This window comes from Scaptodrosophila lebanonensis, unplaced genomic scaffold (genome assembly GCF_003285725.1).
Source record: "Scaptodrosophila lebanonensis strain 11010-0011.00,11010-0021.00 unplaced genomic scaffold, SlebRS2 tig00000001-arrow-pilon, whole genome shotgun sequence".
NCBI lineage: Eukaryota > Metazoa > Arthropoda > Insecta > Diptera > Drosophilidae > Scaptodrosophila > Scaptodrosophila lebanonensis.
The window spans coordinates 2,345,737-2,365,453 of record NW_022060529.1 but is presented as its reverse complement, the minus strand read 5'-3'; the positions used below and the strand labels follow the sequence as shown (position 1 = coordinate 2,365,453).

The window sequence follows — 19,717 nt, the reverse complement described above, 5'->3', positions numbered from 1 at the left end:
AAGCTATATTTGAGAATATTTTATAATATTGTGTAAGCTTACATAATAAATAAGTCCTTTTTATTAGCAAATATAAGTGGGCAGCCAAATAATTCCACGATACTGAAGGATATCGTGATAACGTAAGTCTCCCATCAAAATAATAAATTTAAATACTCTCCCTGCAATACCAAGGAGGTTAAACAAAGAGGCAATGCAAGAGTATTTTAAATAGGAGAGTGTCGTGATTTACAATGCATCAAAATAAATAAGTATCAGAGAGATTTTAAAAGTTTTCCTGACTTAAGGAGTCATAGTCAACAGATTAGGCCCGTCCTCCACATTTAGTCCTCATCATCGTCGTCGTCTGAGGGCACAAACAAATCGTTTTCCTCCAAAAAGTTTGCCACATTTTTGCTGATAGTAGCGCCCACAAAGAGTCCAGGGATAACTGCACAGAAAATGGCCACCAGACCGAAGGGCATCTCTTCAGGCTTGGGTTTGATGGCCCCACTTCGGTAATATTCGCCCGACATGTGGCGACGTACTAATGCTTGATTGTTGCGCACTGCATGACGTGTAAATTGTTGCCTCGCGGCGTTCAAAGAATTTGCCAAACGCGAAACGATCATTTTAAGGTCGATTATAACTAATTTTTGCTTTAAATAATCCCTTTATCTCAAATTGTGCGTAATTTCTGGAAAATGTTCGATTTAAGCCAGCTGATAATCGTAACAGTGCTGTAAAACGCAAAGTTCTTTCAAGATAGCGGCAACAACTAAAGTTGGCGGCTCGGTGTTATAAAATGTATTTTATCGCGGTTAAACAACAGTTTAAAATTAAATGTCAATTGTGTTAGAAATAAATTGCTTTATTTTTATTGGGGAAGTTTGGTATATAACGTCTGAGAAGCATTTTCAAATGCTCCCAAGAACTTTTACATTTTTGCTTAAGTTTCATCGTTACACATATTAACGTACAAATATATATAAATATATGTATGTCTCTTTGTATGTATGTACTATATGCATTGCTTTCATTTCCATAATTAATATGAAAATACTGTATAGGCAAGCAATTTTTATCTTATTTGCTTCAAAAACCGTGCCAAAATAGTTCAATTTTTATTCATATTTAATTACAAATTCTTGTGTTATATGTCCGAAAATGTACTGATTCCAATGCATTTGATTTTCTGGAGGAAATGTTTAATAAATCAATGGAGATGGCACATTAAGTTAGTAGGGAGGAAGTCAATTATAACAACAAAATTTAATTGAGCCTGAAATCTTTAGTACTTTTACTAAAACAAATAATATATATATAAATAAACATATTAATATTGTTATTCAAAAGCTTTTTATTTTTCGAGAATATTAAAAAAAATTCTCTAGCGTGGTTCTTAAAAATTGTCTATAAAACTGTTTACGGACGTTTGTTGTGACATCTGTTTTTTTCATAGTATTTATGTATGAATATTGGCTTAAAGGCAAAAATTAATTGATTCAGTGCGGGTATTTGTATAACTTACAATTACATTGAATTTATGTTTTTTAATAAATAATAAAAACATACAAATAAGTACATGTGTAAATAAATTAATTTGTAAAAACAAATATATGAATTTTCACAGCTAAACAAGACATGCTATGATAATTTAAAAAAATTATTTGTATAACTTTAATGCAACATAAAATTTTCATCTACCTATTTTATTTTATTTTTTTAATTTTTGAGCTGCACAGTCGTAAGTGGGGCAATGGGGGCTTACAAATGAGTTTTAGTGAACAACTTTAGACGCTGCTGATTCAACAAAATTGCAGCGGTTGTTACGAAAGTATTAGGTACGCCAATAATTACCGATAAGGCAAAATCGTTTTGTTTTTGTTTTTCTGCAGCTTTTAATCTGCGTTAACGGAAAATAAAATGATTGCGGGCCTATGCAGAATGTTATAGTACAATATTAACGCAAATATAACGTTGGTACTAGTCATAAAATACACTAAACGAAAAGGCGATAAATAATACGTAGTCGAGGCGCCCCCTTCTATTTGGCTGGCGTGCAGTAAAGACTAATTCTATTAAATGGTCTACACATATATTGTAACAAATTAAATTTGTTTTTCAAAGCCAAAATTGCAATTCTCAGAGCGTAAATTTTTAATTTAACCTTAATAAATTAAATTTAAAAAAAAAGTACAGTAACACTTTTCATAATTTGGTAGCTTAATGATTGTTGTTGTTGTTATTTTTCACCTGCTATAAAAATTGCAATTTTGTTTCCACTTTATATACGCACATGTACACATAGAGCTATAAACATACGAATACACACACTGTCATGCATGCAAATGGGAGGAGGGTGGCGCGTGGTAATGGACTTTTTAATCGAACTCCGCCAGGGGCATTGTGGCGTTGCGATTTAAGTCAATCAACTTGGAGCCTTTTTCAGTACAAGATGACGGCGTCGTCTTGCTATTGGTCATCTCATCGCTTGGTCATAAGTCCTGAAAACGACGCACGTCCTCCCAATAATGGGCTGGAATTTCGAATAGCTTGGCGGGTATATTATCGCGGAACTCGAATTTCTGGAACGTCACTTTGGCCGTCACCGTGTGTAGAACGGGTATTTCAATTTTGACGGGAAATCCAGTGGGCAGCTTGAGCGTGACAAATTGTCGTAACTTATTGATGTGCTTTAAAGGTGCCACCACCTCGAGAACATCAAGCAGCATATCTACACTTAGTGGAAAGTCCTTGCTCATAGCCACAGTGGCTCGCAGCGTCTTATTGGATTGCTTGTGCACAGGTGGGCGCCCCAATATCGGGCACTTACCAATTGGGGCGCCAATGTATTTTTCCCAAGTAACCATTGTTGGTGGCGGCGCTTGCAAGGAACTCCGACGTGGTAACTCTGGCAACGTCAGTCCATTTGTGGATGTTGTGGGTGTGGTGCTCGTGTCGCTATCTGGTGGCGTTGGCTGCTGTTGACTAGCCAAGCTGGCACGCCTTGCATCGGTAATGCCTCCCTTGGTGATTGTCTCGACAATGGCACGATTCTTTTGTAAATCCTCATTTGACAAGTGCTCTCTTCGCTTGCGTTGCTTCAGCACCAAACCCTGTATGGTATAGATCTCGCATTGATACTGCCCGCCAATAAGTTCCTTCCGGTTGGCACGAAATATCCAGCCACGTTGCGCGCGTGCGAATTGTATGGTCTTCGTGGACATCTGAGTGGCCAGTATGTCCGTGGACATTAAAACATCGACTTCGTCCTCCATGTCAGCCTCCTCGTAGCGCAGTCGCTGATAGCAGTGCTGTTCATTGTCCAACAGAACAAGGGACTCACGGGGCGGCGCCTCACCACGAAAGAGGAACGATATGTCACCGCGCTCCCAGCGCATGTCATTGAAGTCAACCAGTGTGGTGTCTAGGCGTATCGAGGCGCCTGACTTGTACAGTCGACATATGTCCGAAGGCAGTATGCGCGAAACGAGCGGTAGCCAGGACTGGAAGTCCCACTTAAACTCCATATAAAAGTCTTGCATCTGACGTAGCGCATTCACTAATTTTTCACGACGGCTCTCCATATGTTCACGCGACTGAAGTTTCAACATCCGTAGTATCTGCGTGATTGTTGACCGATCACCATAACTAATGGCTTCCGAAAGCGGGGACCAGCCGTCATTATTTTTTATCTTGACGGGCGCTCCATGGGCAAGCAGCAAACGTACGCATTGTTTGCGGCCAAGCATAACAGCCAAATGAAGAGGCGTGTTACCGTGCTTGTCCTTGCGTCCTACCTCCTCGGGAGCAGTGTGTAACAATAACAGCCGCTGCAATGCCTTAATGTCGTCCTCGAAAACGCTTTGATGCAATGGATACATGGATGCCTCATTCCCCGCCTCCACCGATAAATCAACTGCCCTACACGCACTTTCAGGTGCCGTTGGTGTGCGGAGTAGTGCTGAAGTCGATGCCCCAGGCGGGCGCAATTCCGTTTCCGAATCCTCACCCTCTCCAGCTGATTGATACTCATCTGAATCATCGCTAGATGTTGATTTAGCATCTGCCTCTTTGTCGTCCTCTTTTTCGTTGGACATGTTTGCACTTTTCGCCCCCCTCGCGCGAATATCGAATTTTCCACAATGTACACATACGCAGCACAACTGCTGACGACTTTGCCTCTCCCACTACCCTGATATGGCTGGGCTGCCAACCTGCTATATCGGCTCAAATCACATACCAACTATTCATGTGAATAAGTTAGCAGAGCCCTTACACAAGAAAGGCGCGCAAAACAGCATTTCAAACTAAGGAGGCTTTAATGAGCTGTGAGTTGTTCATCGTATATAAACAGAGCTCAGCAATCTAAAATAACTTATATTTTGAAGTTAAGACAAAAATGAATACGTATCGCTTATTTTGAGCCAGCTGGATTCTATTTTGATAAGAACAACAAAAGTTGACGTGTTTAATTGTGATTAGTGTATTAAGTGAAAGCGGTAAGTGATAATTTTTTTATGTGTACATATATTTATAAAGTATGCATATTGCCTTAAATTTTAAGAAGATGAGACCCAGCTAAGTAGGTGGCATTAAGTTGGACTTCTGGCGAAGCTGATTTTATTATTTAATTGGGCACTGCAACTACAACACGGGGTGTTTTTCCAGTTTTTTTTTTTTTTTTTTTTTTTTGCGTATCTTGATAAAAATGTGATCACAGTTTCCTTAAGCCTTGACCGCACTCGAGTGCCTAGACGAGGGCTCTTTGTCATATGATGAAGACAAAAGGTCTAGCCGTTTCAAATCTGTGCTCGCCTCAACTCTATTATTATTTTGATGTCGGCTCCAACATTTTCAAAAGCAACGCCGAAAAATCATCCTTATCTTCGATGCGTATTTATTTTCGGTAGTCGCAATTTTTTTTGAACATCGATGTTTTATTCCCTATGTTCGATGTTCCTTACGACTAGTCCCCCACTGAATTTTTTTTTGTATATTATACTTTTTTTGGTTTTTGGTATATTCTTTGAATGTTTTGTATTTAATAAAAAACCGTAGCTTTAAAAATAAGATGACATATCAAAATGAAGTGCCCTATGTATAGACATCAATAAAATCTTATTGTATCAATAAATCCATGTTCTTCCCTCAAAAACATCGAAATATCGATATTCCTACAGATCTCTTAGAAAAATGACACCAAGCGAATCGTTTACAAAATCAGTACCGGACGATTTGAAGCTTTCAGCGTCAGCTTCGTCTTCGCATCCACTATGAACACTTTCGAGTGAATTTGCTTGTGCACAGTTTTGTATCTTCCGCTTTGTCTTAGCGCAAACTATGTATTTTATGCTATTTTTGCACAGGTAGTAGCTAAAATTCAAATCGAAATGGCCTTTTGTCGACCTTGATGGCGTTGATTTCAGAGTCCGCTCAATTTGCAATACAATTTGTGAGGCCTGCCTACGCAGATAACGGTAAAATAAGGCAAACAATAGTTCTTATTGGCCAGATTTCCTTGGGGTAAAGAGCGGTCTGGCAAGGCTCTCATCGCGGTAAGACAGCTGTTGTACAGCTGTGCCTTGACGATAAAATAACATCAGAAGAAGCCACACATATAGCAGGTGCATCGACGGCATTATTTAGTATTTATGTAGTATTTGTTGTTTTTAGTTGAAATGTCAAACTGCTGCAAACTAAAATACCAAATTTTGTTATTTATTATAGTGATATCAAGATAATGTCGGGTGATGAGGAATCAACGCCACCGCCATGCCGCACGGTATTTTCAAGTTCACGGTATCACTATGGCTGCAATGGGCGTGCACCACTTAACGTGACTTCATTGCAGTGGCATCGTCAACAAGTCGATGTGGAAGATATGGTGCGTCGTCGTTTGTTGGCTTCGCCTTGCTATATTGACCGTTTGGAACAGGAGGCGGTGCTCACCGGACACGATGGCTGTGTCAATTGCATGGAGTGGAGCAATGATGGACTACTGCTGGCTTCAGGCTCCGATGACTACAAAGTTATGATATGGGATCCGTTTCGAAAGCGGCGCGTCCATGTTGTGCACACAAAACACTTGGGCAACATGTTCTCCGTTAAGTTTCTGCCACGCCACAACAACAGCATTGTAGCAACTTGTGCTGCTGATAAATTTATTTATGTCTATGACATCAATCACACAAATGAGACGATTTTTTCGTGCAGTTGTCATACGATGCGCGCCAAGCGTTTGGCTACCGCACCAGATTCGCCGCATGTCTTTTGGTCGGCTGGAGAGGATGGCAATATATTGCAGCTGGACATGCGAGAGCCGCATCGCTGTCGGAATGAGGATAGTCGCGTGCGTCTTATCAGTTTGTGCACGCTTGTTGAGTCCATTACTGAGGCGAAGTGCTTAGCCATTAATCCACGACGTACTGAATACCTGGCTGTGGGTGCCAATGATCCCTATGCTCGCGTGTATGATCGACGTATGCTCCATCTGATGCCGGCAGTTGTACCAAACGAATTCACCGGTAAATATTGTGTTTGAAGTTTACTCAATTTAACATCGCCAATTTGTCCTCATCTTTCATTGTAGGACCTGGCGAAACATTGGCGACGGGTTGCGCAACTTACTTTGCACCTGGACAGATTGTGAAAAAAAGCAGCTGGAATGTGGACCATGATGGCCGTGCCATTACCTACTTGACCTTCAACGAGAACGGCACTGAGTTGTTGGTCAACATGGGATGTGAGCATGTTTATCGGTATGATCTCAACAATGCTGTGGAACCTATATTCTACTCGCTTCCTGCCTACACCCCGCCGCCAGCGCCACCATCATCAACCGGTGAGGATTCTTCAGCATCGTGCGAGTGCAAAGCACCAACCAAAAGCCACACTCTGCCGATAGGCATCGAGCATCACAAGAAACTGGGTAACGAATATCTTGAACATGGCAAGCTTTTGACTGCCATTGATGAGTATTCCGCAGCTCTGGCTAAATACCCAAAAGGTGAGGTGCTATATTTGAATCGGGCGACGGCTCTGATGCGTCGAGGTTGGTTTGGCGACATCTATGCAGCCCTACGCGATTGTCACGAGGCACTGCGATTAGATCCGTCATATGTAAAGGCTCATTTTAGACTATCCCGTGCGCTTCTTGAACTGCATCGCCCTCGAGAGGCGGACAAATGTCTACAGGAACTAATACAACGCTTTCCAAACTTTGCTAACAATCATGGCGTTCTCATGCTACACAAGGATATTCGCGAAGGAGTGCGCCATAAGACGCCCGATCAACCAGCAGCAGGGGAGAATGGTTTCGGGATTCAACGCTTCTCTGAGGTCGAGTATGAGCTTCGTTGCGCTTCCAGGGACTATCGACAGAGGTATGTCGGCCATTGCAATGTCACAACAGATATAAAGGAGGCCAACTATTTGGGAGCACACGGCGAATTCATCGTAGCTGGCTCTGACGATGGAAACTTTTTCATCTGGGAAGGCGAGACTGCCAAGATCCGTGCCGTCTATCGTGCCGATAGTGCCATCGTCAATTGTGTACAGCCCCATCCATCCATTTGTATGTTAGCCACCAGTGGCATTGATCATGATATCAAAATCTGGTCGCCATGTGCATCTTCCGATTCAGAGCGCCCAAATCTTGTATCGGATGTAGCACGCTCTGTCGAAGAGAATCAAAAGAAGATGCACACTGATCCGTTTGATTTGAATACGCGTAATACGTATTGTTTTAATAACTAGTGAACGACCACGACTAAATAGCGTAATATGCCACATATATACCATATATAAACACATAGAAATAGAAAAAATATTTAATTTCAAGCGTCTGTGTATTAATAAATTCACAAATAGCGCTGTACTCCTAGGCCACCAACAATTTTAAAATTAAATAATGTATGTAATACGCAGCGCATTCAAAAATTTGTGTGCTTGTTTTATAAAACCATCGAATTGGGCAATATACATATATCGATATTGATTGATACTAGTGTAATTTATTTAAGGCTCAAACATATTTTGTTGAAAATATAAAAATAAATGAATCAAAACAATGAATATAAGATATTGCGACAGAAACCGTATATAAATAAAAACAATATTCATAGAAAATCTGTATTTTTAATTCTTTATCGCTGTGTTTAGGTACCTATATTAAAAGTTTTTTGAATTTGCTGGTTAATACAAGTTCACCCATGACGAAGCAGTTTAGTTTCAAAGTCATTGAGAAATGAAATTTTTAAAGGGTGTACATTACCTAGATGTAATTTATTTCATCATCTTGAATAGCTCTTTAATCTTTGATGATCTTCTGCCAGAATTTCGCAAATTGCCTTGTTGTTCGACAATTTGCATAAATATAAATAAGTTCTTAACTCTTTATAGCTTATTCCATTCAGCATAAGTCTTAGTAAATTTAAAGTTTCTATTGACATTTCAGCTATGTTTATTTGATTTGCGGTAATTTTTTTTTTTGAAATTATGCGTTTCTTTAGGTATTCCAACTAAAGTAAAGGATATTCTTCTACATACCTACTTTCCAAAGCGGTGCGATTGATCGTTTCAAGAGCCAGTTTACAAAATCCACTCTATTAGGACTATTTTTGTATTTACCATCAGCAAGAACGGAAATTTTGTTCTAAATCTAATAAATACGTTTGTGTTGTTTTAAAGCAATGGTACATGGTATGTATGTACTAGTATATTTTTTCGGGAGTCTGACTGAAGAATTCAAAATGTTAGTTTTTTGGAATTATTCTGTTTATTTACCGTAGTTATTTAAATCTATGCTCACATGTATACATACATATAAATATTTTACTTTTATGTAATGTAATAATATTCCAGTATTTTTTTCAATTTTTTTGTTTTTGTTTTGAAAATTTATCATTTTATGTTTATGTATACATAATTATGAACTAAGTAGAATTGATAGCTTCACATTGAAACGTTCAATTATTCAAACGTTGTTTTTGTTTTTCAATATATTGAATAACTGATAGAATTTATAAGTTTGGAGATAAGAGAAAATTAAAGTACAAATTTCATTTTAAGTATACTAGATGATCGTGTTCTTTTTTGCATATTGGTATAACTGTAACTGCAATTGTGTAGGTGAGTGTATGTATAACTGTGTCTACGGGTTGACCGGTTTGCTGATAAACTTATTTAAGTTTTAGTTAGTCGCTTATAAACTAACTGAATGTGTTGTAATTTCGGCGCCCATGTTGCTTTTATATCAGTTTTTTAACGTTCTACTTGCACATTTCATACTACATTTATAATTATCTTTATATTTGTATATTAATATGAATTCTCTTTTAATTACTTTACAAAAATGTGGTTTTTTTTTGTAAGGTTTGTCAATTGTTAAAGTTAATTGCCTTTTATACAGGTTTTTTGTTTTTGTTTATTATTGTTATGGTTAAGAATATTTTACAAACTATTTTATGCAGAAACTAAAAATAGATTTCAAATCGAGTTCAATGCGTGACAGGGTTCATAATATTGCAAATTGCAAAAAGTTTGCTCTTCTAGGCCAATGTGTGTGTTTTTGTAGTTTTTATGACAACTATAAACTCGTTACTGTTACTTTACAGGTGAATCCGCGTAGCCGTTTCCTTGGTTTATGTTTATTTAATATGTTGTTTATTTGCTTGACGATCTGTGCGTTATTGTTTTCATTTTTTGTTCTTGTGAGAAATCTAATTTGCTTTTAAATGTGAATGAATCATTTTCCATATTTTGCATGTTTTCTTTTCTTACTGGTTTTCCTGCGTGTTAAAATGTTGTTTTATTTTGCTTCTTTGTGTTCATGTTTATCTTGTTATTATATTTTTTTTTGTTTGCATATAGTTTGTTTATAGTTCGGTTATAAATTTTTTGTTTGTTGATATTACTTAATACCATCAACCCTCTCGTTTTATTGAACTGGGTGTCTCTGCTAGGCCTTTCACTTTGAGACGATCGGCGGTTTTGAGAAAGGCCGGCAGCTGCTCTTGAGAGACATTCACTTCACCGGCATACATGAACTCTAGGATAGCCTGCAGGTGGATGTAGGACACATCTTTAAGTATGATGATGGGATGTTTCGAAGGATTTTCCTGCAAAAGCATCAAAAGATAAATAGAATAGTAACATAATAAAATACATTTTTGTTAAATTGCTTACCTCCAAAAGCGCCTTAAAGTAGGGACTGCAAGCAGATAGCACCATTTTATGTGCTTTGCAGGTTTGACCCTCACAGGCGAGCGTTACCTATAATGGAAAATCAAACAATGCAGAAACTATAAATTTTCAAACCAATTGTCAAGTAGAATCTGATACAAAAAGGGCCAACATACTATATGGGAACTGAAGTAGACAAATAAATTAGTGGCCGAAAGAAAATTAAGAATAACAGGTAGAGCAGAAGGCAACAGGCCAGGTAGAGAACGCACGTAAGCCATTATTGGTGGCCATGAGCCGCCTTTGTTGCCTTCATATAAATATGAATGTTCGTGTTCGTGCATTTGTTTATTTGCGGATTGCGTTAACCAATTGGACAAATTGCACCTTTATGTTGGTCTAGACTGTATTTAGTACTTACATCTGTGAAGCTCTTCTCATCGCGTAAGTGACGAAACGAGGTCACCATATTTGTTTGAAAGTCGTTCCATTTTAGAAAGAACTGTTGATCCGACGACATCATGAAGAAGCTTTAGTTGTGCGTTGGAAGAACGCGCACACAGTTCAGTCCGGAAAGAGGGAGTTAGATGGGTTAGGTTAAAATTAACAAATACAGCCGTTAAGTAGCGTATTTTCAATAGCAATAGATTTGAGTCGATCGTCAGAAAATTATTTTATTAGCTGCTTCAATTTTTTCGTGTAGCTGTCTCTGTAAAACAAGCAGAAATTACAGCATTAATACATTAGTTAACAACAAACGTGACATGAAAATGCACAAAAGACGAAACCACAAACTTGGCGAAATTTGTTTTTTTCCCCCCTTGCACAAAGCACAACCAACGTGAGAGCGTGAGCGTGTAGAGCCAAAAACTTGCAAATTGCGAAAGAGACGCGCGTGTTGTGATTGCTCAACCAACAACACTAACAACAACAACCAACAGTCACTAACAGCGAAAACGTTCATTCTAAAATAAAAAGAAAAAGCTAGTCTTGCGCGCAGGCGCAAATTTGGCTCATGAGGTATGGAATTTTGCTGTATGGCTGTTTTTTTTTCTTCTGTAAGTTGAAAATGTCAAATGTGCACGTAGAATTTACTGGCGCAGCAACAACAAAACTATCAAAATAAAAACTACAACGAAAAAAAGAAGCAAAGGTTAAGCGAAATATCAAAGACTCGCTCGGCTGTTCGTTTGCTTGCTCACTCCGTTGAAATGCCTTTCACTTTTCAAGGCAATTTCTGCATTTTTGCCATACATATGTACATATTCACAAACATACATACATATGTATAAAAGGCAACCCTGCTCGCAGTTGCTCTTTAGCTTATTTGAATTGAAGTCGCACAGTGAACGAAAGGGTCCCGTAATGAAACTAGTTTCAATGACCATACATACATATATTCAAATGGAACTACTAAAGTTGATCTATTGGTTTAGTTCTTCTCGAAGTTATTCTAATCATTTAAAAATGGACGAAAAAAGACAAAATCGACGGAATTGATATCTTAGTAAAATTTTTAGAAAGAATTGACGATCGGACAAGATGGCATATCCAAAGTTATATTCCTTAATTTGACTTAAAAATAAAAAACATAAATATGAGCCATATACACGACTGAATGTACTAGAAGAGACCGATTATTTCGCGACTCGTAAATGGAAATATATCTTGAAAGTTAACTTGATTTTCCCGACACAAAATGTATGCAAATAAGTTTACACATTTTTTGCCACACTGTGCCTGTGACTCTCTAAAAACATTACATGTGTATTGCATTTCGTTTAAGATCACATCGAATGCCCTGCACTTGCCGCACTATATGTGCATATGCATGTGTGGGCGTACGTACATACGTGTATTAGGCAATAGTAGAGCGTACAATTTTCATCATTGCCTACATTTACAGTCCAAAACACACACATGCATATGTATAGGCGCTCTCAACTTTCAACTGCCGTTATGATTTTGCAATTACATTACAACAATGGCAGACTGCTGGAAATTTCAATTGCATTTGTGTGTGTCTTGGGTTTTTGTATGTAACGGTGCAACTATCTCACTTCCACTTGTGGTGTAAGACATAACACTGCTATTACACAGTTGCGCGAGGCGGCAGCGTATACAATAAGAAAAGTCGTGAAGATGTTGAAATAGACATTTTTGTTTTTGTATTCATATTATGAGTAACTATTGATTATCCATCGACTTTAAGGCACTGTCTGGCGCACTCACCATAATAAACACAAACACCCACAATTGCATACATATGTTTATTTTATACAGAAATACCAGTTTTAAAGTCACAAACGCGCACGACGACGTCTGTAACGAAGATAACACGACAAAAAAAAGTTGCTAGGGCCGCTAGCAAGCCGAGCAAGCGACAACAACAAATTGAAACGAGTTCGAACGAAAGTTGCAACAACACTGATGTTCGAGCCGCCGCAACTCACAGCCTTACTCACATACACATGTATGTACATACATACATAGACAATGGCGGCTGGCCACTCTTCGTGGCATGCAACAACAAAAACAAATTCACTATGTTTTTATTGCTTTGGCAGCTGAATGCGCATTTGTAATTTTATTTTAGTGAGTGCGCTGTATATTTGTATTTGTTTATGCAAATATTATTGTAATGGTTTAAAATTAGGTCGCGCTTCGCATTACTTTGTTTCATACATTTAAACAGACACATATAAAACGCAGCACGCATACAGATGCACGTACATACATATGTACCTACACTTGTGTCGTTTTTTTTCCACACTTTCCTAATCACTTTTGCATGCTTTGTATTTTAGCATGCGTTTTATATTCTTACAAATGCGTCACATGCACGTATAATGCTTTATAGAAATAAAAGCGGTTTGTGCTTGAAATATGGATTCTTGCACTTATTTGTTTGAATTTAATTCACATTTAGCACGCACTCACACTCACCTTCTGTACACGCTCTGCTTTCGCTATGCTTGCTGCTTTCTTTTTTCTCTTTTCGATTAGTTTCTTTGCTTTCCTGTGGAGTTGTCTAACACTTAATGCCAAATCGATAATAACAAACAACTACGATTACAGCAAAAAGTAGCAGCTGTATTGTGTCGGTGTTTATTTTTGCTACGTTTTTCATCACTGTTTAGTTAGCCCTTTCGCCCGCACTTTATCAAGAATTATGCTTAAAACGTTTCGTTTAACCAAAACAATTAAAAAAAGTATATATGTATGTGCTCGACTACAAACTGCAATGGCAAGCGAATCACAAAGCGCGCGCCAAAAAGCCTTTCAGGCCGCAAAGCATCGTTATGCGAATTATGAACACGTGCATCATAGCTCGTTCCTTGAGGTCCAGGTAGGACCATTAAACGACTTTCGACAGCGTAAAATAGCATATCCCTCGTTGGAAGAGCTCTGTCATGTCCAGCATGATGAAACACTTTCTGATTCAACATATCCAGACAACTGGATGGAGGATTACGAGTTTTACGAAGGCGCCAAAGACGAGTTGGGAAATGTGGACTCAAAACATGGAACCCCAGACCGAACAGTACCACCTTCAAAGGTGCCTTGCAATGGCTGTGGTGCGCACTTGCATTGCGCCAACTCTTCTTTGCCCGGTTATATACCAAGCGAAATCTTCAGAGGTAGAAGTCAGACCGAATTGCAGACTATAACCTGCCAACGTTGTCATTTTTTGAAACACTACAACATAGCACTGGATGTGGAGATAGAGCCGTCCTCGTACGTTGAAACTATATCGCAAATTAAGGATAGGTTTGCTTTGGCTATTGTGATAGTTGATGTGCTAGATATGTTTATATGGCCAAACATGCAGGAGCTTTTGGGGAACAAACGTCCAGTTTTTATTATAGGGAACAAGGTGGACTTGTTGCCACGTGATTCCAATAAATATTTGGAGCACGTGAAGAAATGCTTGCTACAGCAGTTTACAGAGCGTTGTGGATTTGACGCCTTAAACATCAAGAATGTCAGTCTGATCTCTGCTAAGACTGGATACGGAATCGAGGAACTTATCACGCAGCTGCACAAAATTTGGCAATACAAGGGTGATGTTTATTTGCTCGGATGCACTAATGTGGGCAAGAGTACCCTCTTCAACATCCTGTTGAATTCTGACTATTGTCGTCCGGAGGCCAGTGAACTGATCCGTAAAGCCACCGCCTGTCCCTGGCCTGGCACAACGCTTCAGTTGCTGAAATTTCCCATCTTGCGACCCTCAGACTTGCGCGTGTATCAGCGTTACCAGAGACTTTTTGCTGAGCGTACTCAGCGTGCGGCGCTGGACAAACTTCGGCGAGATCAGGTGCGCGAAACGGGCGCAGTCACCGCAGCACAATTAATTGGCCAAGTGGGGCGTACTTTTGAGCAACGCCATGATGTAACAGATGCATTTAGCATGGCAGCAGGTACGCAACCTATAACGACATTAAACGAAAAAAAACGGGAATACAGAGAGGCGCGTTGGGTGTACGATACACCTGGAGTTATGCAGCCCGATCAACTGACGCCTCTACTCACAACCGAGGAGCTATTGCTACTGCATCCCACTAAAATGATACGGCCACGGGCTTATCGATTAAGATCGTCCATGACCCTATTCTTGGCTGGGTTAGCGCGTATCGATTTGTTGTCCTGTCAAAGTAAAAACGCCGATTTGGATTGGCTGAAAGTATTTGTGTTTGCATCGCCCAACTTGCCAGTACTTATTGCAGATACAGAGCAAGCGGACTCAGTGTATCATCGTTACCTGGGTACACCATTGTTGGGTATACCGAGAAATGACAATAATGAGATGCGGCTGGAACGCTGGCCAGGCCTGAAACCAAAAAACGAAGATATTTTCCTGAAGAGCAATCTGGAACACGGGAATATTAAAGGAGGTGAAAGAAAACTAAATTGTGATATAACACTGAGCTCTGCCGGCTGGCTAGGATTGTTGCTACCGGAGAGTGCGGAATGTACCGTGCGAGTGTGGACGCCACATGCAAGAGGAATATATGTGCGGGAGCCGGCGTTGATACCATTGGCGGACCGATTAGTTGGCAAGCATATAAGAAACTCGCTTGCCTACAACACATCCAAGCCATTTGTTTTTAGAAAATAAGATAACTTAATATTTAAATATTTACAAAGTTCTACATAAATCGTTAAAAAGTTTAAAAATGATTCTTTTAAATTGGTCCGCTTTTCAACACTGTTCACAGCTGCTGCTCTTTGATATGGCAATGCTCTCTGCACGCATTTTGCAGCAAGTTGGCACTACCCATAAAGTATCCACTTTTTCACGGATTTTTTTTAAAGGAATTTACCTACAATTACAGCTATTAAAATGCTTATAAAGTAGTGCTACTCAGTGCAGACAAGTGCAATAAATCCTGTATCCATCCTGACCATATTATTAGTGGTCAGACAATCAATTAAGAGCTAAAGACCACACATAAACTACGACGCAGCGTCAGAGATAACCAATTTTATGCTGTAAAGGAAAAGAAACAGGATTATGGAGCAAAACTCCAGTAGCAGCAGCGACTCTTTCGCCGAAGAAAATAACAGCGGCGGCGGCACCGCACGCTTTGTAGGCACTGGCGACGTCGCCGCTAGCTATGGAATGGAAAACTGCGCGACTTCTACATCGGCTGCAGCAGCAGCGGGGGTGGTAGTGCTCGCCACCTCTTGCGGCGAGGCAGTTAGCGCTACACATGAGTTCCAGACGATGAAACCAGGCATTGGACAAAAGCAACTAGGTATTAGTGCCGCTAACAGTGGACGAGCCGAGCTCCCACACAGTGAGCTTGTAAAAATGCTTTACTATTTGGAGGGGGAGCTGCAGGCGCGAGACGTGGTTATTGCTGCCTTGCGCAATGAACGTGTAAAACAGCTTATCACACAATTGCGGACGAAACGTGTGCAACCCAATGATCCGCACGCAGCCATATTTCGTGATAAGATCGCTCTCAACGGCAATCTAATCTCGCGAGAGTCTTCGACTCAGGCAGCACAAGCTGAGATGGAGGTTCGACAGATAATTGAACAGCAAATGGAACAGCAATACCAAATGGTTAGCAAACAGCGGGCCACACATGTACGCATGGTGAATATATTAACCGAGTCGTTAGAGAACAATCAACGTATGTTGCAAGAGTTGGAGGAGGAGAAACGTAAGCACGAACATGACACTGCTCAGGGCGATGATATAACCTATGGCCTGGAGGTGGAGCGGACCAAGCTTCGGCAAGAGCTTGAAGAAGAGCGGGCCCAAGTGGCCAAGATGGAGAAAGACCTCAAGAAACTGCAGGAGACGTTCGAATACGAACGTAACAGACAGAAACAAATAGTTCTATTGTTAATAGCCGAACGTAAAAAGATTTTGATGAAGTATATAGAAGAGGGTAAGATGAAGGCCAAACGTATTGAATAAAACAGGACTATATTTTAATAATTAATTTGAATTGCAGGCAAACGCTCTGAGGACTTAGCTCAAATTCTAGCCGAAGAGAAACAACGTTCGGACACAATTGCCGAGGGTCTCGAAGAGGAGAGCAAAAAGTCATTGCGCATGGAGGAAGAGCTGGAGAAGCAAACACAAGCCATGGAGCTGGAGCGCAAGACGCTGCTGGCAAATTTGGCAAAAGAGGAATTGCGGTGAGCTTAAATTGTTCAAATGAAATTGGTTTTTGATTTATGATGGTAATTTGCTTTCAATGCAATTCGTTACAGTGTCAAGGAACTAGAACAGGAGCTCAATGCATTGCGTGGCGAGAATGAGGCACTCAAGAAACAGCAACATCAGCAGCAACATGCGACTAACAGTGCCAGTGGTTCTGTTGCTGCCGCCAAGGCGCGTCAGTTTAGTGGTAAGTCACGCCGGTCGAAATCATTCCGATGACGATGTTTTACTTAATTTTAATTTCCCTGATTATAATTTAATTTAATATCTCTGTATACTTTCTTTTGTATATAAATACATCTCTCGAAGCCGAAATATTTTGTTAGAAAAAAGTTACGCAATTGCAAGGTGATTTATTTTTTGTTGTTATTCATTATTTTCACTTGTACCGTTTCCTGGTCGTGCACGGCACGACTCACTGTGCATTCTCATGCCGCACACACACACACACTCAAGTCCATTGGATTAGAGACAAGTGCACAACGTTATAAGTCATGAACGCACAAAACTCCACTCACGTATTTCTCAAACTGTCTGAAACCCATTATTTTACGTAAGCTTATTATTTGTCGATAATATGACTTGACTTATATATATTTATAGAAAATTATACCAGAAAATGCATATGAAAGAAACTCTTGTTTTTACTTACACATATACCTTTTTATGTTTTTTATTGGCAAGCAGTAGGTAGTATTTCTCAATTCCAATCATCCTGCTTTTTTGCTTTGTTTTTCTCTTATTTCCGGAGCTCATCATTGTATCTTATTACCAAATATAAAAGTTATAGAAAATTTAATGTGTTTTAGCTAAATAATTCGAAAGTTCTCCGATTAAAATGTTTTATTATCGCTTCTTAAAATCTGTTTGTCATATTACCAATTGAAAATTTATAATAAAAAAGGCATTTTGAATATACATATAAAGTGAGCGAGTTGGTGTTTCAGGCCGCTGTCTAGAAACTAAGCCAGAAACTACCTTTAAAGACAGCCATATAGTAGTTAGTAGTATCAGAACGACTTCTAGTAAACCAACTAAACCATCACACATGCCTACATGCCTCAATAAAAATTCACTAGATTTATTATTTTCTAATCGAATGTATCAACGGCATTTTTGCAGACGAAACGTGTGCCACTCCCATTGTGAACATCGCCAAAATTGTGCAGCCAACAGCAACAGTGACAAGCATGCCAGTCTCGGGCCCCCAAACAGGCATAGCGCGTTCCATAGCGCCAGGACAGAATATACGCAGTAGCGCAGGCATAGCCACAGCGCCTAGCGGCACGGCCACGCCACCCACAGCAGTAGCAGCGCCAAATGCTCCACCAGTCAGTAGCAGTATCAATAGCAGTGGTCCCAACATCACAGATGGCATCAGTGCGCCATACACCACTGTAGTAGCTAGTACAGCAACAACCAGCGGAGCTAGCATTGCTCCGTCTGCTGTAGCGCCACCTTCGCCCTCGCCGGCTAAGATGCAACCGACAGCAACTATTCAACGTGCTCCAGGTGGCAAGTATGCAGCTCTGGCTGCTGCAGCGGCGCTAGATCAGACAGTCACGCCACATCCACACCCACATCCTGTGCCCATCGCTGTGCCACCCGTGACTGTACCGCCGGCCGGCGCACGTGGTGCACCACCACCGATACCCACAAAACCGATTGTACCGCCGAAACGTGAGCCGTCGTTGTCCCGGCTCGGCTCTATTACCAGCGGCAGTGCCGCGGCCACTGCCATTGCAGCAGCTGCTGCTGCTACGGCGGCGGTGGCCTCCACTGCATCCTCCACAAGCGCTGCAGCGGCGACTGCAGTAGCCAAGCATAATTAGACATTTTCCTAGACATTACATCCACAAAATGTATGCGCATAATAAAACATACATATGTATGATTGTTCTGTAGGAGTGTGTGTAAATGTGCTCTAGAATGCATTTAGCGTTTGAAAACACTTACAGGTGTACCTAGAGGCATTTTCGCACTAACAAAAATTGTGCATCCTAAATATGGACCGGTCCAACATTTCAAGAAATTCATTGAATTAATTAAAACGAATCTAGTGGCTCCTCAGTTAGTTTGTTCATTCCTGTCATTTGCACATTTAATTATTGTTCTTAGATAAATGAAACCTTTTCATTTTGAGAAAATATTAAAACTTGAACCCAATTTTAAATACTAAACTATCATCAAATATTAATTTTTCAACAATTTTAGTTGTACTTATTTGTCCGTCGTAAGCTTTCATTCTACATACAATTTTTATAACAAAGTGATAATCATGACTATGGAAGCGAATGCTGTATACATAACATTTATATAAGATTTGGTTGGGTTGCTTCCTGTAAAGCCCCACCCATCGTGCCTCTATATATGCCCTCCAATAATTATATTTCAATTACAAAACAGAGCGACATACTTTTACAAAATACGCGAATTGTTAAATGCCTTCTAAAGCACACATGCACACAATATAATCTATAATACTCAAGAGCGATCGTAGCCCTATAATAATTACCCTATGTATTGGCCGTAAGCATCCTACTTGAAACAAAAAGTTTGTTAAGCATATTAATACGAGTTTATATGTTACAAATAGAGAAAACATGCAGAACACACGGAGCATGTTGCATGTCAGGCCAGACAAGCTCTAATTTAAATATGTATTATTTTTTATCATCCGTTATTATGCTTTTTTATAAAGCCAAATTGATATGCAACACGCCCGAAGTAGTTATCTTGTGACTTTAACTTTATATTTTCCGGCCCAAAATATTTGTAACTAGGCCGTGTGATTCTCATGACAAAAATACCGAAACATAAAACTATATATAAATACATAAACCTATATAAATATGTATTATGCCC

The 19,717-nt window shown here is 39.7% G+C and overlaps 6 protein-coding genes across 10 annotated transcripts; 3 read left to right on the top strand and 3 right to left on the bottom strand.

Moving 5' to 3' along the window:
* Positions 1-16: 16 nt before the first annotated feature.
* On the bottom strand, positions 17-684 carry LOC115633944 (essential MCU regulator, mitochondrial). Its single transcript, XM_030531461.1, has one exon. The coding sequence runs from the start codon at positions 609-611 to the stop codon at positions 324-326; it is 288 nt and encodes a 95-aa protein (XP_030387321.1). The 5' UTR covers positions 612-684; the 3' UTR covers positions 17-323.
* Positions 685-1,319: 635 nt separating this feature from the next.
* Positions 1,320-4,138, bottom strand: LOC115625876 (ankyrin repeat domain-containing protein 13C). Its single transcript, XM_030521095.1, has one exon. It carries the CDS (start codon positions 4,080-4,082, stop codon positions 2,478-2,480), a length of 1,605 nt encoding a protein of 534 aa, XP_030376955.1. The 5' UTR covers positions 4,083-4,138; the 3' UTR covers positions 1,320-2,477.
* A 309-nt stretch (positions 4,139-4,447) lies between these two features.
* Positions 4,448-7,992, top strand: LOC115626312 (WD and tetratricopeptide repeats protein 1). Of its 3 annotated transcripts, none has more exons than XM_030521650.1 (3): positions 4,448-4,484; positions 5,713-6,509; positions 6,575-7,992. In XM_030521650.1, the coding sequence occupies exons 2-3, from the start codon at positions 5,726-5,728 to the stop codon at positions 7,738-7,740; spliced, it is 1,950 nt and encodes a 649-aa protein (XP_030377510.1). In that variant the 5' UTR covers positions 4,448-4,484; positions 5,713-5,725; the 3' UTR covers positions 7,741-7,992. The 3 variants fall into 3 exon arrangements, with proteins under 3 accessions (XP_030377510.1, XP_030377526.1, XP_030377519.1); XM_030521666.1 differs by lacking the exon at positions 4,448-4,484 and having other exon boundaries at positions 5,661-6,509; positions 6,575-6,991; positions 7,122-7,338; XM_030521659.1 differs by lacking the exon at positions 4,448-4,484 and having other exon boundaries at positions 5,663-6,509; positions 6,575-6,913; positions 6,971-7,992.
* Positions 7,993-9,844: 1,852 nt separating this feature from the next.
* LOC115626625 (longitudinals lacking protein-like) lies at positions 9,845-13,197 on the bottom strand. 2 transcript variants are annotated; one of them, XM_030522031.1, is made up of 4 exons: positions 13,114-13,197; positions 10,589-10,876; positions 10,171-10,257; positions 9,845-10,103 (listed from the first exon to the last, which is right to left on the bottom strand). In XM_030522031.1, the coding sequence occupies exons 2-4, from the start codon at positions 10,688-10,690 to the stop codon at positions 9,909-9,911; spliced, it is 384 nt and encodes a 127-aa protein (XP_030377891.1). In that variant the 5' UTR covers positions 10,691-10,876; positions 13,114-13,197; the 3' UTR covers positions 9,845-9,908. The 2 variants fall into 2 exon arrangements, with proteins under 2 accessions (XP_030377891.1, XP_030377899.1); XM_030522039.1 differs by lacking the exon at positions 13,114-13,197 and adding an exon at positions 12,400-12,417.
* A 125-nt stretch (positions 13,198-13,322) lies between these two features.
* On the top strand, positions 13,323-15,318 carry LOC115631734 (nitric oxide-associated protein 1). Its single transcript, XM_030528576.1, has one exon. The coding sequence runs from the start codon at positions 13,340-13,342 to the stop codon at positions 15,287-15,289; it is 1,950 nt and encodes a 649-aa protein (XP_030384436.1). The 5' UTR covers positions 13,323-13,339; the 3' UTR covers positions 15,290-15,318.
* A 152-nt stretch (positions 15,319-15,470) lies between these two features.
* LOC115622976 (uncharacterized protein CG10915) lies at positions 15,471-19,710 on the top strand. Of its 2 annotated transcripts, XM_030517140.1 has the most exons (5): positions 15,472-16,574; positions 16,641-16,827; positions 16,903-17,039; positions 17,162-17,200; positions 17,975-18,058. In XM_030517140.1, exons 1-4 carry the CDS (start codon positions 15,686-15,688, stop codon positions 17,176-17,178), a joined length of 1,230 nt encoding a protein of 409 aa, XP_030373000.1. In that variant the 5' UTR covers positions 15,472-15,685; the 3' UTR covers positions 17,179-17,200; positions 17,975-18,058. The 2 variants fall into 2 exon arrangements, with proteins under 2 accessions (XP_030372991.1, XP_030373000.1); XM_030517131.1 differs by lacking the exon at positions 17,162-17,200 and having other exon boundaries at positions 15,471-16,574; positions 17,975-19,710.
* Positions 19,711-19,717: the final 7 nt, after the last annotated feature.

Excerpts from the sequence above, each read along its gene's own strand:
- LOC115633944 (XM_030531461.1), bottom strand. The coding sequence starts at position 611 with ATGATCGTTTCGCGTTTGGCAAATTCTTTGAACGCCGCGAGGCAACAA.
- LOC115631734 (XM_030528576.1), top strand. The coding sequence starts at position 13,340 with ATGCTTAAAACGTTTCGTTTAACCAAAACAATTAAAAAAAGTATATAT.
- LOC115622976 (XM_030517131.1), top strand. The coding sequence starts at position 15,686 with ATGGAGCAAAACTCCAGTAGCAGCAGCGACTCTTTCGCCGAAGAAAAT. Across the intron at positions 16,828-16,902 it reads TTGGCAAAAGAGGAATTGCG|TGTCAAGGAACTAGAACAGG; the intron begins GTGAGCTTAAAT and ends AATTCGTTACAG. Across the intron at positions 17,040-17,974 it reads CAAGGCGCGTCAGTTTAGTG|ACGAAACGTGTGCCACTCCC; the intron begins GTAAGTCACGCC and ends GCATTTTTGCAG.
- LOC115626625 (XM_030522031.1), bottom strand. The coding sequence starts at position 10,690 with ATGATGTCGTCGGATCAACAGTTCTTTCTAAAATGGAACGACTTTCAA. Across the intron at positions 10,258-10,588 it reads ATGAGAAGAGCTTCACAGAT|GTAACGCTCGCCTGTGAGGG; the intron begins GTAAGTACTAAA and ends TTTCCATTATAG. Across the intron at positions 10,104-10,170 it reads ACTTTAAGGCGCTTTTGGAG|GAAAATCCTTCGAAACATCC; the intron begins GTAAGCAATTTA and ends ATGCTTTTGCAG.
- LOC115625876 (XM_030521095.1), bottom strand. The coding sequence starts at position 4,082 with ATGTCCAACGAAAAAGAGGACGACAAAGAGGCAGATGCTAAATCAACA.
- LOC115626312 (XM_030521650.1), top strand. The coding sequence starts at position 5,726 with ATGTCGGGTGATGAGGAATCAACGCCACCGCCATGCCGCACGGTATTT. Across the intron at positions 6,510-6,574 it reads TGTACCAAACGAATTCACCG|GACCTGGCGAAACATTGGCG; the intron begins GTAAATATTGTG and ends CTTTCATTGTAG.